The sequence below is a fragment of the Lemur catta genome, chromosome 2 (assembly GCF_020740605.2).
Source record: "Lemur catta isolate mLemCat1 chromosome 2, mLemCat1.pri, whole genome shotgun sequence".
In the NCBI taxonomy this organism is placed as follows: Eukaryota; Metazoa; Chordata; class Mammalia; order Primates; family Lemuridae; genus Lemur; species Lemur catta.
This window is the reverse complement of record NC_059129.1, coordinates 22,789,799-22,810,090: the sequence shown is the minus strand read 5'-3', so window position 1 is coordinate 22,810,090 and position 20,292 is coordinate 22,789,799. Positions and strand designations below refer to the sequence as shown.

Genomic DNA, 20,292 nt, shown 5'->3' with positions numbered 1-20,292 from the left:
AAGCATGAACAGCCCTGTCACCCTTTTGGTCTCTTACTGTTAACTCTGTTGATGATGATTTTTCACTTAATACGTGATGGCATGATGGTTCCATGAGCATTGAATAAACTCTGCCAGTCCTTTTAGCCTCACTGAAAAAAATGAATAATGAATACATCAGCTTCCCTATGATTGCCAGTAGCAAAAATTGGTCTTCTAAAGACCTGACCTTTTCTTTTTTGAATAGAGGAATCAAAGGATAAGCAAAATCAAGACCTGGATAAAAAGAAGTCAGGGCTTCTCAAACTTTACTGTGTGTCAGAACCACTTAGGGATCTTGTCGAAATGCAGTTCTGAGTAGTAGGTCTGGAGTGGAACTGGGTAGTCTGCATTCCTGACAAACTCCTGGGTGCAGACAATGCTGCTCATCCTGTGCATAGCAAGGGGCAAGGTCACCACCATTTTCCCCTGAGGGAGCGGTCTGTAGCCACCTGCCTGTGTTGAAATGTCCTCTGACATTCTGTATAGTATTATGTCCCACAGAACTAAAAATCACTTATTAAACTGCTCATGTTCCTGAGGGAGAGGAATAAATTTCTACTGGCTGAAGAGCCGTGTGGCAGTATGGGCAGGAGTGTGAGAGTGTTGGTGTCCAGGAGCGTCAGATGGGCAACGTGCTAACCAAGGAGTGTTTTACTATTCCCATAGCAAAAATGTGGGAAAGACACTTAGACCACAATTGGGATTGCCAGAGCATGCGAGCTGGGAGAATGAGGGGACTCGGATTGGAAGGAGAGTAGCACGCCCCAGCTGCTCAGAACACTGTTTTGATCAGGACTGATATCCCTGGCCCTGCTTCTGTGCCTTCGAAGCTGAGAACCTCATCTGTGTTTCTGATTATTCCTCTTTTGTCAGGTTGACACTTTTTTCCTCCCTTCTCTGACCCTCATCCTCAGTTCATATCTCCTGTCCCTAACAGAGGCTTCCTTTTATGTCACATTTCACTAACAGGGTGGGGAAAGATTAGAAACCCACCTTTGCTGTTTACTCTGAGGAGGGAGACATTCTGTTCTAGCCGGCGTCCATCAAGGGGTATTGTCAACCCCAAGTTCAGACAGCTCTGCATCCTTCTGTCCCTGGGCACATGAACTACCATGCCAGCTTTGCAGAATGTGCTAAAATATTGAAACGAAATTGCCTGCTAAAGCTGAAACTGCACTTGTACCCTGGAACCAACACTTCCGCTAAATGACCTGTGAAGTCTCGACTTCCTCCTTCCTACCGTGTGCTCAGACCTGAGCGGCTCCTTCCACACACATGGTCCAGTCTGCTCTGTGCCCAGCTGTTGTCAGCTTGTGCATGAGGAAGAGTGTCAGCCTTCATCCCTGCCAGCTGCAGCCTCTCTTCCAGGGCTTGGTGACAGTGGAGTTGGAGCAGGGAAGAGCTGGTTTTGCTGGCTGCTCCTGCCCGGCCAAGAGTCTCAGAGAAGCCCCAGTGAACACACAGGTAACCTGGGCCGTAAGCAAAGACAGATGTGCCTGGCTTGTTTCCACCCAGGTTACAGCCTTGTTCATCTTTGGCAGTTTGAAGTGGTCTGTTGTAGACCCATCACTTGCTAATGCCTTGCTCCTCCGCCAGGAAGGCTGCTGTTCTACCTGAGGCTCATGCTCTGTTCTAACAGCATCACCTCCGGGAGAACTGAGATGGGGCCATTTCTAAGTTCCTGGCAGTGCTCCCTAGGAGTTGCTTTTGTGAGAAAGAGCCTTCTGGTAATTTTTTAAAGAAACTTTTTGATTTTGAATGCATGAATGAATCTCAATGGCTTTTGAACTTTTTTGCCTGTGACCTATAGTAAAAAATACAAATTACCATAAACCCAGTCCAACCATATAAACATATGTATTTGGTTTTGTTGTTGTTGTTTTTGTTTTTGAGACAGAGTCTTGCTCTGTTGCCCGGGCTAGAGTGCCGTGGTGTCAGCCTAGCTCACAGCAACCTCAGACTCCTGGGATAAAGGAATTGTCCTGCCTCAGCTGCCTTCCAAGTAGCTGGCACTACAGGCATGGGCTGCCACACCCGGCTAATTTTTTCTATTTTTAGTAAGGATGGGGTCTCGCTCTTGCTCAGGCTGGTCTCAAACTCCTGACCTCAAGCAATCCTCCTGCCTCTGCTTCCCAGAGTGCTAGGATTACAGGCATAAGCTACCACACCCGGCCTAAGTGTATGTATTTCTAATGGAAACAGTAGTTTTACAAAACGAATATTTGACATGTGGGATGCACTCTAGTATTTACTTTTCTGTTCTAGCTTTGGGAAAAAAAAAAACTGGTCATAGTCTACTAAAATGATTTGAGAACCCACCAAAGAGTTGCAGTTCATAGTTTAAAGTCATGGCTATAGCCACGCACAGTGGCATGTGCCTATAGTCCCAGCTCCTAGGGAGACTGAAGTGGGAGGATCACTTGAGCTCTGGAACTCAAATCCAGCCTGGACAGCATAACAGACCTTGTCTCTGAAAAAATGAAATCATGGCTATAGTAACTTTAGTTCCACAAACCTGTATTGTTGTATGGAGCATCCATGGTGAGCAAACCTTAGTCACAGCCTCTGCCCTCCTGCCCTTTCAAGGCTGTGAGAAGGAACCACCTGTGCATGCACGCAGAAGAGGCCCAGCCTGTCAGAGGCAGGGCTCAGAGGCTTTAGAGCTTCCCTTGGAAGGGATGTCAGCAGACAGGTGTTCTTTGGGAATTACCTCATGCAAAGCCATTGTAGAGATTCTTCTTTAATATCCGTTTACACTGGGTACAAGCCAAAGTCCTTATCATATCTCCCAGGTCTCAGGGTGACTGCACACCCTGCCCCCCACTCCTGCTCTGCTCACCTCACTCCTTGTTCTCCTTGCCTGGGACTCTTTCCCCCGGAGAGCACTCCTCACCTCTCTTACCTCTTCACTTACATACACCTCAGAGAGGCCTTCCCAGACCACCCACTTTATAACTGTGAGCTATTTCCCCCTTTCCACCCCAGCACAAATACTCTTCCTGCCTGTGTTTTCTTGTTAGCACTTATAATCATGTGTTACTATGTATTTTACTTATGTAACAGGCCATGCCCCCCACCTCAGTGTAACTTTCTAGGAAGGAGGGGCTTGGTTTTGTTCATTGTATTCCCCAGTGCCCAGAGCAGGACTCAAGAGTCCTTAATAGGAACTCACATACTTGCCTTGGAATTTTTACATAAATGTCGACATCCTAGCATTGTCCTAGGTGTTGCTGATATAGTCCCAGTGATTCTGTTCAGTGGGCCTTCCAGAGAAACAGTTGTCGATATCTAAATAACTACAACAAGGGAATTGGTATTTTTGTTTGCAGTTATGCTGATAAAGGTAAAATGGAACTTTGATTTGTTCCAGAAAGCCTTTACCTCCCACTTTATCTTAGAAGTCCTCGTCCCCATAGTATAGTAAAAAGTAGGCAGCTGTGGTCATGATGTATGGACCTTGCTTTTCGAGCCAGTATTTCTCAGCATTGCCCTCTCCTCTTCCAGAGCAAGGTTAAGCCAGTGTCTCGGTGCCTTTATAACTTTCTATCCCTAGGGGGCAGCATTGGCACAGAAACCAAATGTGAAGCTCCACCTATTCCAATTTGTCACCTAATCCTGGTGGCTCTGCAGGAAAGAAGTGCTTGGCTTCCTTCTAATCTGCAGGAGTAAGGCTTAGAGATTTCTTTCTTCAAAGCCTGCTTCTGTACGTAGAAATGGTAGGTAAGATATATGTGCACACATTTTTATAATGTATTTAGTGTATATGTGTATGAAAACTTTAAAATATTTAAGAACAGTACTGAACACTTCCCCAAACAAGCCCTTTCTTCACGACTAGTGGATGTAGGTGGTCTTTGTAATGTTTCCCAGAGGTTTTGCCTGGCCATGCCCAGATTTGAATTTCTGCATTTAGAAATGTAAAAGTTCTGCTTTCTCTAAAAGATGATTTACTGTACTTTGAGGGAAAGAGAAATCTCCTGCATGGAGAGATTGATTTCTTGGAGAGATGTGACATAATCAAATGATGATAAAATACCATTAAAACAATTCTTGTCCCTGGTCTGGTCCCCTATTTCCCATAGCCCTTTACCCCAAGCACCACTCCTACAGACTGGGGACCAGCCCCCTCCCCTATTTCTCTCTCCAAACCCCTTTAGATGGGGAGGGAAGAAGAGGAGAGGGAAGGGGACCTGTCCCCTCCTCAGGCATCTGGGAGGGCCCTGCCCCCATGGGCTTTACCCTTTCCTGCGGGCTCTCTCCCCAACAAATTTGTTAAAATCAAACCTCAATAGAACTACAAGTTTAATATGAAAAAAAAAATTCTTGTTAAAATTTTGCTTGTCCTTTAAGAACTGGACCCCGGCAAGCTGAACTGTCTTGTTCCTAGGCATGCAGAGGAGAATGGAGGCTGGTAGGGAAACCTGCAACCTGTCCTCGGCACAGCTCCTGGGAGGTACTGCGGGGAGACAGGCTGGGGCCAGCCAGGTGGGCTGTGCCAGTTTTCCATCCCAGCGCCTCTAAACTAGAGGTTCTTTGGACACACATTTGCAGGGGCTACCATTTGTGAAGCTCCTTTCATCATGAATGAAGAGGTCAATTTCCACATCTTGAAAGTATAGGAGAAAATCAACAAAGAACATCTTAATTGAAATATATGTAGTACTTTCTTGCACCATCTGCAAGCATTTGGTCATTGACCACTGGATAATCACTGCTCTTTGCGTTTAAACTCATCAGATCAGGAAAAGGACTTGGGGAGCAGAGAAAACCACAGTGATACACATAACCCGTATCCTCAAGGCCGATAGGAAGGAAAGAATGTTCTTTGGGGGAGGAGGTAGGTGTACTAAAAGGTTTCACGTGTAAATTGTAAAAGTCCCAGGAGTAGGGTAGGGCTATATTTATAAGTCTTGGCATGGAGAGGATGTGCTTCGTCCTGCCAGCCTTCATCTCTGATTGTTCAGACATTTGGCACCTTGTGTGGGTCACACCTAGTACTGGGCACTAGAAATCCAAAGATAACTGAGACATAATATGGTGATTATAGGCTTCTGGAGGCCAGGAATGCTGCTGCTCTATTCACTAGTTCATCTCCACGTGGCACAAAGTAGACATTCAATGATACATTTTTTTTTTTAATTGATGAATTGAACCCTCCATACCAAGCCTGTCTGTAGTGATGAGCATCCTATTTGCCACAAGGAGAGCTTGGCTTCTGGGAGAGATGTGAATGCAATCAGATAATCACAAGACGCCATTAAAAGTGCAGTAATCCAGTGTGAGCCAGATGCTTTAGGAGCCCAGGGAAAGAGTGCCAACTTTTGCCCAGGTCTTTTGAGTATCCCATAGCCCCTGGTATTTGAGAGGAGAATGATGAGCAGGTGTTGCCAGAGGAGAAAGGACAGTCTAGGCAGAGTGTTGCACATTTGAGGGTACAGGGGGTTGTGAGTGCTGGCAAGAGGCATCAGTGTTGGCCCTAGGCACTGGCTCGGGCCCAGCTACAAGGCCCATGGCGAGCTGATTCTCTGAACTCTCCTTCTCCTGTCCTGGTTCACTCCACTATCCTGCTTGCATTCCTCCTACCTGGAATGCTCCTCTACCAGATACCCTTCAGGTAGCTAAAATGCCACCTCTTCACAAGACCTTCATTGGCAAACCAGTGTCAAATGACACCCCTCCCTGCCCAGACCCCCACCCTTTACCTGGCTTTATTCTGTCCGGACACTCATTGCCGCCTCAGTGTGTGCAGATATCTGTGGGTGGGCTCCAAGAGGGCAGGGACTTCATTTTATGCTCTGATCCCTCTACACTGAGAGCAGAGTTTGGTGAGCCATTGAAGGCTTTCAGTAGCCTTGGCAGGACAGGGGGCAAAAAAGAGAATGTTTTCATTCCTTTCAATGCAGAAATTGTTTCCATTACCTGCCTCACTCTAAACAAAACTGACCCAGAGCAGTTTTGGTGATGGTGATAATCTCAAGCAATGTCATTAGCAAATCTTACTATATTACAGTCTTGGCCACCTTTGAGGAGATAAGTGGCATGTATTTATAAGTAAGGGTTCAGAGGCTGGTTGAGTGACAAAGTAAATGATATTTGGCTCTGGTGTGGAACATGTACGTTGAGCCTGTTTGTGTTTATACATGTAATGGAAATCTAAAAATAGGCTTCCTTCTGCTATGCTGCCAGACATGCAACTGGCTGAAGGGGGCAGGAACGGCAACTTCCTCACATGTGTCCAGTCTAAGGTCACTCTGTGATCATAGCAGGTTCCTGTTATCGTCAGCAGGAAAGGGTGTCTAATCCCACTCCATCCTGCCTCTTACTGGATCCTTCCCAGCTCTGCAGGCAGCACAGGAAAGCAGGCATCCTGCACGGCCACAGCTGGGCATCCTCACCTTGGCCACCGTGACACTCACATGCCACCTGGCTGGTTGTTCATCTGTGGTCTCCTTACACAAGATTGGCCATTGTAATCTCAGGGCTTGTCTCACACCATCATGCCCTTGGGTTTTCCAATAAACAATGCCCTGTTCTTGCTAGCACACAGCATGTCGGCATGTAGTGGGAATAGAGTAGAAGGAGCAGATGGATTTGGAATGAGGCACACTCCTGTCCAAAGCTCCATGGTTTTGACCAAGTTAATTTGACTCTCTGAGCTTTCCTTTTCTCATTTACTTTAAAAAAATAAAATAGGGATAGTAGTCCTGTATTTTATCTTAGACTTGCCATGAAGATTAAATGGAGGTGTGTATACAAAGCACCCTTTGGGAAGATGTATACGTTTTCAGTACCTAGCAACTCTCTGTTGCTCGGGCTAGAGTGCAGTGGCGTCATCATAGCTCGCAGCAACCTCAAACTCCTGGGCTCAAGTGATCCTCCTGCCTCAACCTCCCGAGTAGCTGGGACTACAGGTGTGCACCACCACATCCAGCTAATTTTTCTGTTTTTGGTAGAGATGGGATCTTGCCCTTGCTCAGGCTGGTCTTGAACTCCTGACCTCAAACAGTCTTCCTGCCTCGGCCTCCCAGAGTGCTAGGATGCTAGGATTACAGGCATGAGCCACCATGCCCGGCCTTCATGTCTATCCTGAAAAAAAACAGTATGCAGGAACCTTGGGCCAGCACTATGGGAAACAACCAAAGCACCAAAACTGATAAACAGTCTATTTTAAAATTAAAATAATAATAATCAAGTCCCTTTTTGAAGCCATATGGGAAAATGTGGCTCCCTTTTTCTAAACAAGAAAAGATAGGTTTGTTGCCATTCCCTGATCACAGATTGGCCTCACCTACCCCTACCAGGCTCAGTGTTGGCACAGCTTGGTTCAGGAAGCAGGTCATGGCCTTATTTGTGGAGGACTAACCAAGAATCTGATCCAGACACTAGAGCTTGTTCCCTTGGAAGTTATTTACTTGGCCCTAGTTTAGAGAAGGGGGTGCTGCAAAGTCCTACAACCCAGCAAGCCATCCCTCCAACAGCAGTAGCTGGATGTTTTGAAACATATATCAGGTTATTACACTGCCCGCCCACTCAGCCTGGCTTCCCACACTCCTCTCCACAGCCTCAGCCTGGTCAGCCACAGTCCACTCTCAGCCCCCTACGTGGGGCTTCAGCCATGCTGACTTCCTCACACGTGCTCTTCCCTCTTCCCCCATAACTGGCTGACTCCTCCTTTGGGGCTCAGCTTTTAAATGTCACATCCTCCAAACCACTCTCCTGATCCTCAGCTTCAGTTAAGTTGCTACTTCATGCTCAGAGTTTGGTGCTTTTCCCATGAAATGTTCCTATCTCGGTCATAGTGCAAGATTCTGTTTGTGTAATATCTGTGTTCTTCATTAGAACATAACCTGAAAGGAGATAGAAGTTGAGCCTAACTTGCTTATTTTGTGTCCCCAGCATCTCATACAAATAGAAATCAAGCATGTGTTGGGAGAGTGAATAAGTAAGTGACTAATAAGTAGGCTAGTCTAGATTTAAACTCACCTCTGTCTCTCCCACTCAGATCTGCTCCTCACCCTGCGTCACTTGGTCTAAATCCCTGTTTCACCAACCCAACTAGTGTCCCAAGCCAGAAACCTAGAAATCCTTCCAGACTTCTTTCTCACCCTAATCCCTGTCATAGACTTTTCCAGTTGGCTTCTTAACTTTCTTCCTGCCTCTGGTCTCAGCCTATTCAATCCATCAAAGTATTTTGAAACATAAGACAGACACATGGCTGTGCTGTCTAGACCCCTTCCACGGCTTTTTAATGTGGAGAGTGGCAGATGCACAGCTTTCTGACTGCTCACTGTATCAGAGAAATTGTGCAGAGCAGAGCACCCCAGGATATAGGTGTACTTACACACTGTGGGTGTGCTACTGCTGTAACATACATTGCAAAACAAACATAAATATAGAAAATTTAAGAGTAGGATGAAACAAATCATACTTTAAATTTTTATTTAATATGAAAACCTTTTGTGCTTATTAAAATATTAATCTACTGAATATATTTCATTGTTGAAATGTTTGGTTTGAGAGTCTGGTTCTAAGTTGTTTATTTATTTATTTGTTTGTTTGTTTATTTTTAATAGAAGCAGGATCTCACTCTGTCACCAAGGCTGGAGCAGTGGCTCATAGCTCACTGCTGCCTCAAACTCCTGGGCTCAAGGGTCCTTCCACCTCAGCCTCCCAAGTAGACAGGAGTACAGGTGTGCACCACCGTGCCCAGCCAATTTTTTTTATGTTTTTGTAGAGACAGGATCTTGCTGTGTTGCCTAGGCTGGTCTCAAACTCCTGGTCTCAAGCAATCCTCCCACCTTGGTCTCCCGAAATACTGGGATTACAGGTGTGAGCCACTGCACCGTGCTTTGGTTCTAAGTTTTAGATACTTGGCTTTCATGGCTGTCATAGCTGGGAACAGCACTTCACAAAGAAATGTGGATCAGAATGGGAGAACTCTATTGATTTCATGGTTATTCTCATTATTCATGATGCTTATTTTATTCAATCCCACGAAGACATCAGCTCCTCAAAAAATCCTTGTCTGACCTTGCCCTCCCCCCTTTGCTGTCTTTCTCTCACTCTCATGTGTACGCTGCACACTTAACTCCGTCGTGCTGTACTTGATGTGCTCCAATATCTAAACCCCCTTGGTAGACTGTGCATTCCTTGAGGGCAGTGGCCAACCTTATTCAGCTGATGTGTTCGTTCTTGACCTAGGAAAAATAGAAGTTCTTGGATTCCCTTAGTGAAAGGAAAGAAAGCCCACTGAATCTGCCCAAGCTTTGATTCTGCTGAGCTTTATTAATTCTCAAGGGTTCCAGCATCTGTCTCATGTCTGGTTTTGCCTCTTTTTTTTTTTTTTTTTTCCTCTAGACAAGGTCTTGCTCTGTCACCCCCGCTAGAATGCAGTGGTGTCATCATGGCTCACTGCAGCCTCAAACTCCTGGGCTCAGGCAATCCTCCTGCCTCAGCCTCCTGAGTAGCTGGGACTACAGGCACACACCACCACACCCAGCTAATTTGTCTATTTTTAGTAAAGATGGGATCTTGCTCTTGCTCAGGCTGGTCTCCAACTCCTGAGCTCAAGCAATCCTCCCGCCTTGGCCTCCCAGAGTGCTAGGATTACAGGCTTGAACCACAGCACCCGGCCTTCCCCTTCTTAAAGCTGATGTCTTTCTGGACCTTCAGCTGGCATGCATATGACATTTGGGCCTGGGAGTAGGGAGGACTAGTGACTTTAACAACTGGAAGACACGAGTGGCCTGGAAGCCACAACAACCCTGTGGTCTCTGTCTGAGCGTTCATGAACATTCAGGTGCTCAGGCCTCATCTTTCACCTCGAGCTCTGGGGGTCTGTAGTCTTACTGTTGTTCAAAGTGACGAAGCAGAGAGCTGGAATTTCCGAGGTTAGATTTGGATTGGCCAGAGCCTTATGGCTCATAGCAAGGTCAGCAAGTTCTCTGTCCTCGAGAGTGAGTTTGGAGGTTTCACTGGAGGAGCAATTCAAAAATAGGGGAGCAGTTTCTGGTATGTTCTGCTTCTGAGACAAGGCTGGAAGTCAACATGTGGAATCTAGAGTGTGCAGGGACCGAGCAACTTCCGGGTGAGCTTGAAGGGAAGGGGAGGAAGCGAAAGCAGAATCTGGGGACTTGGACCATGGCTGCATATCTTCTCTTGGCTTCTTTGCCAGCCAACCCAAGGGCCTCAAGATCAGCATAACCTGCTGGGCCTGGGTGAGGTGACAGCCAGACACATTTGTCTGCTGATTTTGGAGGAAGCTATGTTTATATGAAGAAATTTCAGCTTTTCAATAGAATCCTCTGAAGTTAAATTTTATCTTCTGCTTTGTCCATGAAACATTATTTAGGCAGCAAAAAGTGGATAAAGGGAGACTCGAGAGTTCTGTTTATATTGCCAAGTGAAGACCTAATGAACAGTCAAAACACCCTGATGCATTTTGAGGACCAAAGGGCATTGTAAAACTTAACCAACAGTCTCACCGGTGTCATGAAGAGCACAGACTGGCTGCTGCTCCTTAGTGAGTCCGTGGGCCACATCCTCACTGAGAAGGGAGCAGTTGCCTTTGTTGTCTTATTTGGGATGATAATGAATTCTGCTTTTTTCTCCTGGTCTGAAAACGCACAAGGTGATGGAAAGCGTGGTCTCCAGTCGCCAGTTAGATTTGATAGCCAGGATATGCTGCCCTTTGTGTTCTGAAGTTACTTGTCAAAGTATACTCTGCCTTCCAGAATTGTCCTTTGGGACTTTCTCATTAACCTCAGTTTGAAAAACATTCAAGAGCATTTCTTCTATTTTGTATTGTTTTTTGGGGGTTTTGGGGGGGTTTTTTGTTTTTTTGAGACAGAGTCTTCACTCTGTTGCCTGGGCTAGAGTGCCGTGGCGTCAGCCTAGCTCACAGCAACCTCAAACTCCTGGGCTCAAGCAATCCTCCTGCCTCAGCCTCCCGAGTAGCTGGGACTAGGCATGCGCCACCATGCCCGGCTCCTTTTTTCTATATATTTTTAGTTGTCCAGCTAATTTCTTTCTATTTTTAGTAGAGACGGGGTCTCACTCTTACTCAGGCTGGCCTCAAACTCCTGAGCTCAAATGATCTGCCCACCTCGGCCTCCCAGAGTGCTAGGATTACAGGCATGAGCCGCCACGCCCGGCCTGCTTTATATTGTTTAAGCACTAGTTGAGTTTAGGAATAAAACCTAGCTGTGCCTGAGAGGAGAGAATTACAATTTAGTAAAACATATACTGTGTTTAGAAAGAGGGTAGATGTCAAAGAAACAACACAGAGAGCGCTCCACATGTCAAGCTTACCCGGCCTGCACTTATTTCAGTTGTGGGTTTCAGTATCTAGCAACATAGTCTCTCAAAAGATGTTTCAGGTTTGTTCTCTGGGACCCCTGGACCCTGCATTGAGGAGTGCCCTGTCTGAAAACCCACACGTTGACCTACAGGAGACCCGCTGTGGTATTGAGAGGGAGCAGAGGGCTCCACGGTGACCCCTTACACACAACTGACTCCAGCGTGGCCGGGTTATTTTGCCCTCATGGGCCTGTGCCTCACCTCAAAAATGAGATTTCTTTCCTGACGAGGAAGGCCCATGAATTAATAACTGAATCACCAGGAATGCTGAAAAGCACCGTCTAAATGCTGTGTATTGTTTTCAAGCTATTACTCCTGGAGGGTGGCTAGGTTGGCATTGTTTTCAAGGTTAGGATCCAAATACCAATTTATGTATTCTCCAGCTGTTGTTTATCCTCCAGTTTCCTGGAATAGTCAAGTGCAAGGTCTTATAAAAACGAGTTTGTGCTGCTATATGTTTTGGTGGTAATAATTAAGTTCACTACTGATTTAGCCTCTGTTTACTGAACGAGATACAGGTAGGGACCTAGGCATGTCATAGCTCTCAGAAGCCATGCCTTTAAATACTGTATTTCCATCAGCTCGTCTCTCCCCCACCCCATCCCATTCATTGGAGACTTTTTACAACATCCTGCCAAAGGGTTGTCCAAGTTCTCAGCTCCCTGAACAGTCCATTTCATTTTTCTCTCTTTTTAAATTTTTTAAAATTAGATAGTACACATAGATAGAATAAAATTCAAAAGGTAGAAAAGACCTACAGTGAAAAAGTCCTACCTCTACCTTGAAGCCACTCAGGGCTGTTGGTGTTACCAATTTCATGTGTATACCTTCAGGTTGATTTTATGTATTACTGTATTCTGCCTCCACTACCACCTATTTTAATACAGAAATGGTGACATCTATATTATATATACCATTGTGTGCCTTGTTAGAGTCATCTTAGCACGTATTAAAGAAAGCTCAGTAACTAGTGGGGAGTACAGCTGTAGGAGATGTTTCTAGAATTAATGTGAAGATATGATCTAGTACATTTGGAGTGGCCTCTCACCTGACCCTCTTAAATGCTAGACATTTACACCCAGCTCCCTACCTCACCTCTCCAGTGGGTGTCCACAGGCCCTCTGTGTCGGCACTGCGCAGGTCAGCTCAGCATCTTCGTGCCTGCCTCCCACCACCCAACACTCATCTCACCAGTGTCACTGTTGTCTCTGATTGCACAAACCAGAACCCAAGTCATCACCCCTGACTCCTCCCTGCTCCCAAAGCTGAGCCACCACCAAGCCTGCCAGTCTGACTTCCTCCATTTCTCCCAAATCAGCTAACTTTTCTTCATGTCCTCACCACTGCCTTTGTCTGGGCCTCCTTAGCCCCTCTCCTGATGACTTTATTAGCTCCTAACTATCTTTTACACTTCCACTCTTTCCTCTCTCCAATCTATTAATATTTTCCCACCCAGAATGATCTTTTAAAATCATAAGCCTGACCGTGTTACTTCCATGCTTGACACCTTTGGTGGCTTCCTAGTGTTCTTAGGATAAAGAGCAAACGGAAATCACGCCCTCCTGGGCCCTGCATGGTGCAGCCTTGCAGGCCTCACCAGGCGTGTTTGCACTGTCTGCAGTCCGGCTACAGGAACCAAACTCGCCCGGCTTTGTCTGCCAGAGTCTTCTTTTGCTGTTCCTCTGTCTGGAGTGCTTATCTCTTTGCCACCCCATCTACTTATTGTTACCTCATCTTTCAGATCTCGAGCTTCACTTCCTCAAGCCTTCACTGTCTCCCCAATCTAGGTCAGGCCCCTAGTCAAAGTTAACAACACCCTTTCCTCCATTGTACTTACCAGCATTGTAATACCATTTATGTCTGTGATCATTGGATTAATGTTTCTTTAAATTATTGTTACTGATGTGGGATAGTTTCTGGCACATGTGAAAGTATTTTATAAACTATGAAGGATCTTAGAATAAAAGGTGATTTTTTTTTTAATTCCTGTTTATAAGTGAAGTTAAACCATAAAGGATGGCATCTGTGTTATGAGTGAGTGATAGCTCATGTAAGTCTCCCAAAGGACCCCTGGTGAGCCTAATGTAGGCCGTTTTTGAGTTCAGTAGCAGGTATCTCCTGCATGCCAGGGTACTGGGTGTCAGGACTACAGATGTTACTAAGATCCAGACAGACCCTGTCCTCAAGCAGCTCATGGTGTTTTATTTTTGAAAACCCAAGATCTGCTTCCTGTGGTTGTTTCAGGTGTCCTGTGGCATTTTAGAAAGCCTTATACAAACTGGGTGATAGGAGCAACACTTTCTTTGGATCAAAGTAGAGAAATTTTTCCTTATGCTTTCTTCTAACAATGCGTATCTTCTATTGAAAGATATCTTTAGAAATATCCCTGCTGAACAGGATGGAGATCCTCTGAGAAAATTCAAGTCAAGTAAAGCTCATTTCACATCCCTTTTGTTGAACAGGAACTTTTATGGTATCTACTCACAAGGAGCTGTCTTTGTGTCTGGTCTTTATCCCCAGGAAACCTGTAGGAAGTGTCAGGGACTCTGGAAAGAACACAATGGCCTCACCTGTGAGGAGCTGGCTGAAAAAGATGACATCAAGTACCGCACCTCTATGTGAGTAACATGATTCCAAGGGGCTTATGGACTAATTCTCAATTCCTCCGTTAACCTGCTTTTGGCAGAGGGGGCAGAGTATATTGTGGGAAGAATATGCCCAAGCCACCCCATTCTGGAGCAATCTTGAGGAATTAACCTAACCCCTGAGCCTCTGTCTCCTCATCTCTGCAGCCTCATGGAGCTATTTCAGAGACAAATGTAACATGAAATGCCTGGCACATATGAATTCAATAAATGACAGTCCCCCTTCTTATTTATTTATTTATTTATTTATTTATTTATTTATTTATTTATTTATTTTTGAGACAGAGTCTCACTTTGTTGCCCGGGCTACAGTGAGTGCCGTGGCATCAGCCTAGCTCACAGCAACCTCAAACTCCTGGGCTTAAGCGATCCTACTGCCTCAGCCTCCCGAGTAGCTGGGACTACAGGCATGTACCACCATGCCTGGCTAATTTTTTCTATATATATTTTTAGTTGTCCGGATAATTTATTTCTATTTTTAGTAGAGACGGGGTCTCGCTCAGGCTGGTCTCGAACTCCTGACCTCGAGCGATCCACCTGCCTCGGCCTCCCAGAGGGCTAGGATTACAGGCGTTGAGCCACTGCACCCGGCCGCCCTTCTTATTATTGACTAAATAAATAAGCAATAAACACATCTTAATTAGCTTAGACTGTACTAATGTTGCTTATGTCTGTGTTAGAGGATACTGGTGGCCTGAGACATTAAGTAGAATTGCCAATGTCCAGAATGCAAAACGACACATCTGTCATAATAATAACCATTACTTGTATAATACTCCCTATGTGGCTGAGCACTTTACAAACATTAACTTATTAAAATGCAGTGACTTAAGTAATACAGAAGTCAGTTTCATTCTCATATAACAGTCAGCCTTACCAGGTGGCTGATGGGGCAGGTCTGTCCCCTGAGGTCATTCAGACATCCAGGTTCCCTGGTGTCACTCCACCACCGTGAGGGTGGTGGTCTCATCTGCATGAGTGTAACTGGGTTGTGGCCATATTTACTCTCCAACCTATAGGAAATGAAAAAGAGACAAGTTGCCAGGTAGGCAGCTTTTCTTTGAGTTGTAAACAGTGCAGAAATTATATATATGTATCACTTCTCACACCCCATTGGTCTAGACTGAGTCACATGGGCACAACCTGGCTCCAAGGCAAGTGTCATATATAGCCTGTAGCTGGGTGACTTTACACCTTACATGTGAAGGGTAAGGAAGGGGTTTTGTAACTCAGAAAATGAAGTGAGGAATGGGGACTTGGGACAGTTAGCAGTCTGCAAGTCTTCAGCACGGGGAGGGGCTATTATCCTGTTTTACAAATAAGGCCGCGGAGGCCCAAGTAACTTGTCTGTGATCACACAGGTAGCAAGTGGCATAGCAGGGACTTGAACCCAGGCAAATGGCTTCCTAACTGTGCTCTATACCACAACTTTGGTAGGCAGAATAATGGCTCCCAAAAATGTCCACATCCTAATCCCCAAAATCTGTGAGTATGTTATTTTACGTGACAGAAGGGACTTTCCAGATGTGATTAAGGTTAAGGACCTTGAGGTGGGGAGGTCATCCAGGTATCTTTTCAGAGAAGACCCAGTCTAATTACATGAGTCCTTAAAAGCAGAAAGTCTTTCCTGGCTGTGGTCAAATAGACATGGGGTGATGGACGGACAAAGAGTCAGACAGGTGTGAGAAGGACGTGACCTCCCATTGCTGGCTTTGAATATGGAGGAAGAGGGCCATGGGCCAGGGAACGAGGCAGCCTCTGGAAGCTTGGCTCAACCCTCAGCTGACAGCCACCAAGAAAATGGGGACCTCGTCCTACAAACTCAACTGAATTCTGCCAACAACCCAGATGAGCAGCAGACAAGATTCTCTCCTAGGGCCTCCAGTAAGGAATGCAGCCCCATGGTCAGGCATTTGGACTGCTCCAGGACTCGGTAGCAGGCCATAAGATGTTTCTTAGAGGGATAATTGTTAGTTACTTTTCAAAGCGGGACCTCCATTCTGATTCTCCTGTCAGTTGGCTCCACTCAACATCTTGGTCAGCCAAAGACACTTGGGTACCACTGGGTCCTATTAAACCTGGCAGTCTTTTAGATCAGCAGTAAATGGATCCAAGCAGAACATCCAAATGTGATATATGTTGATTCTAAAATCAAAAAAAAACCTCCCAAATTTTGGGCTGCTTCTTTAGTGGTAGGGGATGCAAGACACAGCAACATAAGCCTAAATTTGGAAAGGATGTCCTAATACAAACCCCTGACCTCCAGACCACCAGGATGTCATGGAGATTACATTTTCCTGTATTTTCAAGGCAATCAAGTAGCATATTAGTGCATCTAAAGTACCTGCTACTTGCTATTCACCAGGTTCTATCTGCTTGTCAAATAGTAGACCAGCATGTTGTCCTGTTGGATGACAGATGGTTGAGGTCCTCGCCAACTGCTGGTGTTCTCTGCATTTTGGGCAGAGAATAAAACCATTCTCCAGATCACTAGCTGCATTCCAGTAGCCGGGGGCTATGTTTATTTGCTCTGGTAAGAAATGACATTTGGTGGCCGGGCGTGGTGGCTCACGCCTGTAATCCTAGCACTCTGGGAGGCCGAGGCGGCGGGTGGATTGCTTGAGGTCAGGAGTTCGAGACCAGCCTGAGCAAGAGCGAGACCCCGTCTCTACTAAAAATAGAAAGAAATTATATGGACAACTAAAAATACATATACAAAAAATTAGCCGGGCATGGTGGCACATGCCTGTAGTCTCAGCTACTTGGGAGGCTGAGGCAGTAAGATCGCTTAAGCCCGGGAGTTTGAGGTTGCTGTGAGCTAGGCTGATGCCATGGCACTCACTGTAGCCCAGGCAACAAAGCGAGACTCTGTCTCAAAAAAAAAAAAAAAAGAAGTGACATTTAGAACACCTGAGTAGGCTTACGGTGCTGTTCTCCAAGACCCATTCTTCCACCATGCCAAACGGAGAAGTAAAAAGAAGACATGTGGAGAGTGAGCACTTCTGCATCTTGAAGTCTTGGATGGTGGTACCAATCTCAAAGATGCCCATAGGAATCTGGTTGTTTGTTTGTTTGTTTTTTAGAGAGGTGGTTGCTCCAAAGGCTTCCGCTTGCCTTTCCATTTCATATAACCAGAGAGCCAAAGAATCCTGCCTAGTTTCAGGGTCCGCACAGGGAATTGTAGGCATAAGTGCCATGAGGTGAAGCTCAATTTTGGTATCTTGAATGAAGTGTTAAGAAACCTTCACCTGCCAAGAGTGAAAGAAAGCCATGGCAGCTTTTTTGTTTGTTTTACTTTTTCTCATGAACATTTTCAAGTGTCCACAATAGACATAATAGTATAGTGAACCCTTGACTATCAACATTTTGCCACACTTGCTTCATGTATCCTATCTTTCATTCTTTCTTGTTTTTAAATTGCTGTAGTGTCTCAAGCAGACCCAAAGCCCTGACAGCATATCATTTCACTCATAAGTACTTTTTTCCTTACATAACACTTACCATTATCACCGTTAACAAAATTGACAATAAGTCTTCAATAATATCATACCAACTTGACAGTTCTCCCAGTTGTCTCAAATTAGCTTTACATGTGTACTCCAGCTAGTTTATTCAGGTCAGGATGCAAACAAGGTTCACTGATTGCATTTGATAATTATTTCTCTTAAGTCTCTTTTCATGAGGCTGTTCTCTCTCCCCTAACACACTTTTTCTTATGCCACTGACTTACCAAAAAAACAAGGACAGTTGATCTGCAGAATATCTTCTGGAGTTGGCTGCTTTCTGATGCTATCATTTAACTTGTTCTTCTATGCCATGTATTTTCTATAAACTGAAATGTAGATCTAAAGACTTGATTAGGTTCACATCCAAGTTATTTTGGTGAGACTTTTTCACAGGTGGTGCTGCGCATGTCACATTGTTTCACATCCAGAGCCACATAGTGTCTGCTTGGCCTACTGTCAAACACTTCTAAGCAAATGAATGACACAGCCTAAGTTGCATGGTTTTGATGGCTACATGGCAAGTACCTCTACTCTAAGGAAAGCAAGTCTTGGATTAGGGAGAGCAGCCACTATGGCAGCCTAAGCCACTCTGTTACGGGACTCCAAACTAGAGTTGTGGTATTGTGGATGGAAAAGAGGGGATGGATTTAAGAAATATATATATGTATATTTTTTTATGAAGATGTCGGTGGTTGTGAGGAGGGGATGTTCAGTTGCCTTGTTTGGTTTTTTGGTTTTTGGTTTGTTTTGTTTGTTTTTTGTTTTGTTTTTTTTTTTTTTTTTTTTGAGATAGTCTCACTCTGCCGCCCTGGGTAGAGTATAATGGTGCCATTGTAGCTCACTGCAAGCAACCTCCAACTCCTGGGCTCTAAGCAGTCCTTCTGCCTCGGCCTCCCAGGTAGCTGGGACTATAGGTGCGAGCCACAAGGCCTGGCTGGGGGTTTTTTGTTTGGTTGGTTTTTGGTTTTTTTACCTTTTTTTTTTTTGGTGAGACGGAATCTCACTTTTGCTCAGACTTGTCTCAAACTCTCGAGCTCAAGCAGTCCTCCTACCTTGGCCTCCCAGAGTGCTAGGATTAACAGGTGTGAGCCACCTCGCCTGGCCTTAAGAAATATTTAATATGTAAAATCAGCAGGTCTTGGTGGCTGCTCAACATGAAAGGTAGGAGGAGAAGAAGTCAAGAAAGATTCTCAGGTTTCTAGCTTGGATGACTAAACTGCCCTCACTAACCGAGAGAATCAGGAAAGGGAGAGACATAGTAGAGGGAAGTGAAGCTGGTTGACTTGAAATGCTTTCAGTGAAATCTACTGGGAGGCTGTTCCAGCCTTGATAAACTTAGAAATGACCTGAGTGAGGTGACTGAGTGCCCCTCTCAGAGCCATCCTGCACAGATCGGGACAGGGGGATTTGTTCTTGCATTTCTTTTCTCTTCTAGCACTAGCCATTAAGCTAATAGAACAGGGCCTTCAGTGACCACACATGACAAAGAATACAGTCTTTACAAAAATGGCTTAGAAAAGTCACAAAACAAACAATTGCAAACCATGTAAGAAGCAATCCAATTTCCAGAGTTTCCACATTATAATATTTAAAATATCCAATTTTCAACGGTAATTTACAAAACATACAAAGAAATACGAAAGTATGACCCATTCACAGGGAAACAAGCAGTTGACAGAAACCACCTCTGAAGACATACTGGGCATACTAGACAAATTTTTTAAATCAGCTGTCTTAAATATGCCTCAGAAAGCCCAGGGAGGCCAGGCGTGGTGGCTCATGCCTGTAATCCTAGCACTCTGGGAGGCTGAGGCGGGCGGATTATTTGAGCTCAGGAGTTCGAGACCAGTCTGAGCAAGAGCAAGACCCCATCTCTACTAAAAAAAGAAAGAAATCATATGGACAGCTAAAAATATATATAGAAAAATGAGCCGGGCATGGTGGCGCATGCCTGTAGTCCCAGCTACTCGGGAGGCTGAGGCAGGAGGATTGCTTGAGCCCAGGAGTTTGAGGTTGCTGTGAGCTAGGCTGACGCCACGGCACTCTAGCCCAGGCAACAGAGCGAGACTCTGTCTCAAATAAAAAAAAAAAAAAAAAAAGCCCAGGCAAACCATGGACAAAGAACTAAAGGAAACCAGGAACATAATGTATGAACTAGTGGAGAATATCAGTAAAGAGAAATTTTGAAAAGAAACCAACAGGAATACTGTACCCAAAAATTACAATGGCTGAAATGAAACAATACACAAGAAGAATTCAGTAGCAGATTTGAGCAAATAGAAGAAAGAATCAGAGATCTTGAAGACAGGTCAATTGAAATCATCCAGGAATAGAAAGAAAGAAGAATAAAGAAAAGGGAACAGAGCCTAAGAGACTTGGTACATCAGGTGTGCCAGTATTCACATTAAGGGAGTACCAGAGCAGAGCAGAGCGCACAAGGAACAGAAAGAATATTTGAAGAAATGATGGCTGAAAACTGCCCAAATTTGATGACTCACATCCAAGAAGCTAAACAAATTCCAAGTAGGTAAACTCAAGGATAAACTAAAAGAGGTCTACACCAAGACACATCAGAGTCAAATTGTTGAAGACCAGACAAATGGAGAAAATCTTGAAAGCAGTAAGAGTACAACCCAATCAAAAAATGAGCAACGCATTTGAGAAAATACACAAATGACCAACAAGCACATGAAAGCATGCTCAACATCATTAGTCACTAGGGAAATGCAAATCAAAACCACAGTGAGATACCACTTCACACC

The 20,292-nt window shown here is 45.0% G+C and overlaps 1 protein-coding gene across 3 annotated transcripts in view; it reads left to right on the top strand.

Annotated features, from left to right (window-relative positions):
• The window catches only part of RNF216 (ring finger protein 216), a 153,050-nt gene that overhangs the window by 109,351 nt on the left and 23,407 nt on the right, over window positions 1–20,292 (top strand). For all 3 annotated transcript variants that reach the window (XR_006733186.1, XM_045541257.1, XM_045541258.1), the window contains exon 14: window positions 13,900–13,997. Coding sequence is in view for 2 of the 3 variants with exons in the window: in XM_045541257.1 (XP_045397213.1) it covers window positions 13,900–13,997 (98 nt within the window). In the remaining variant the exon portion in view is untranslated. The remainder of the gene's footprint in view (window positions 1–13,899; window positions 13,998–20,292) is intronic.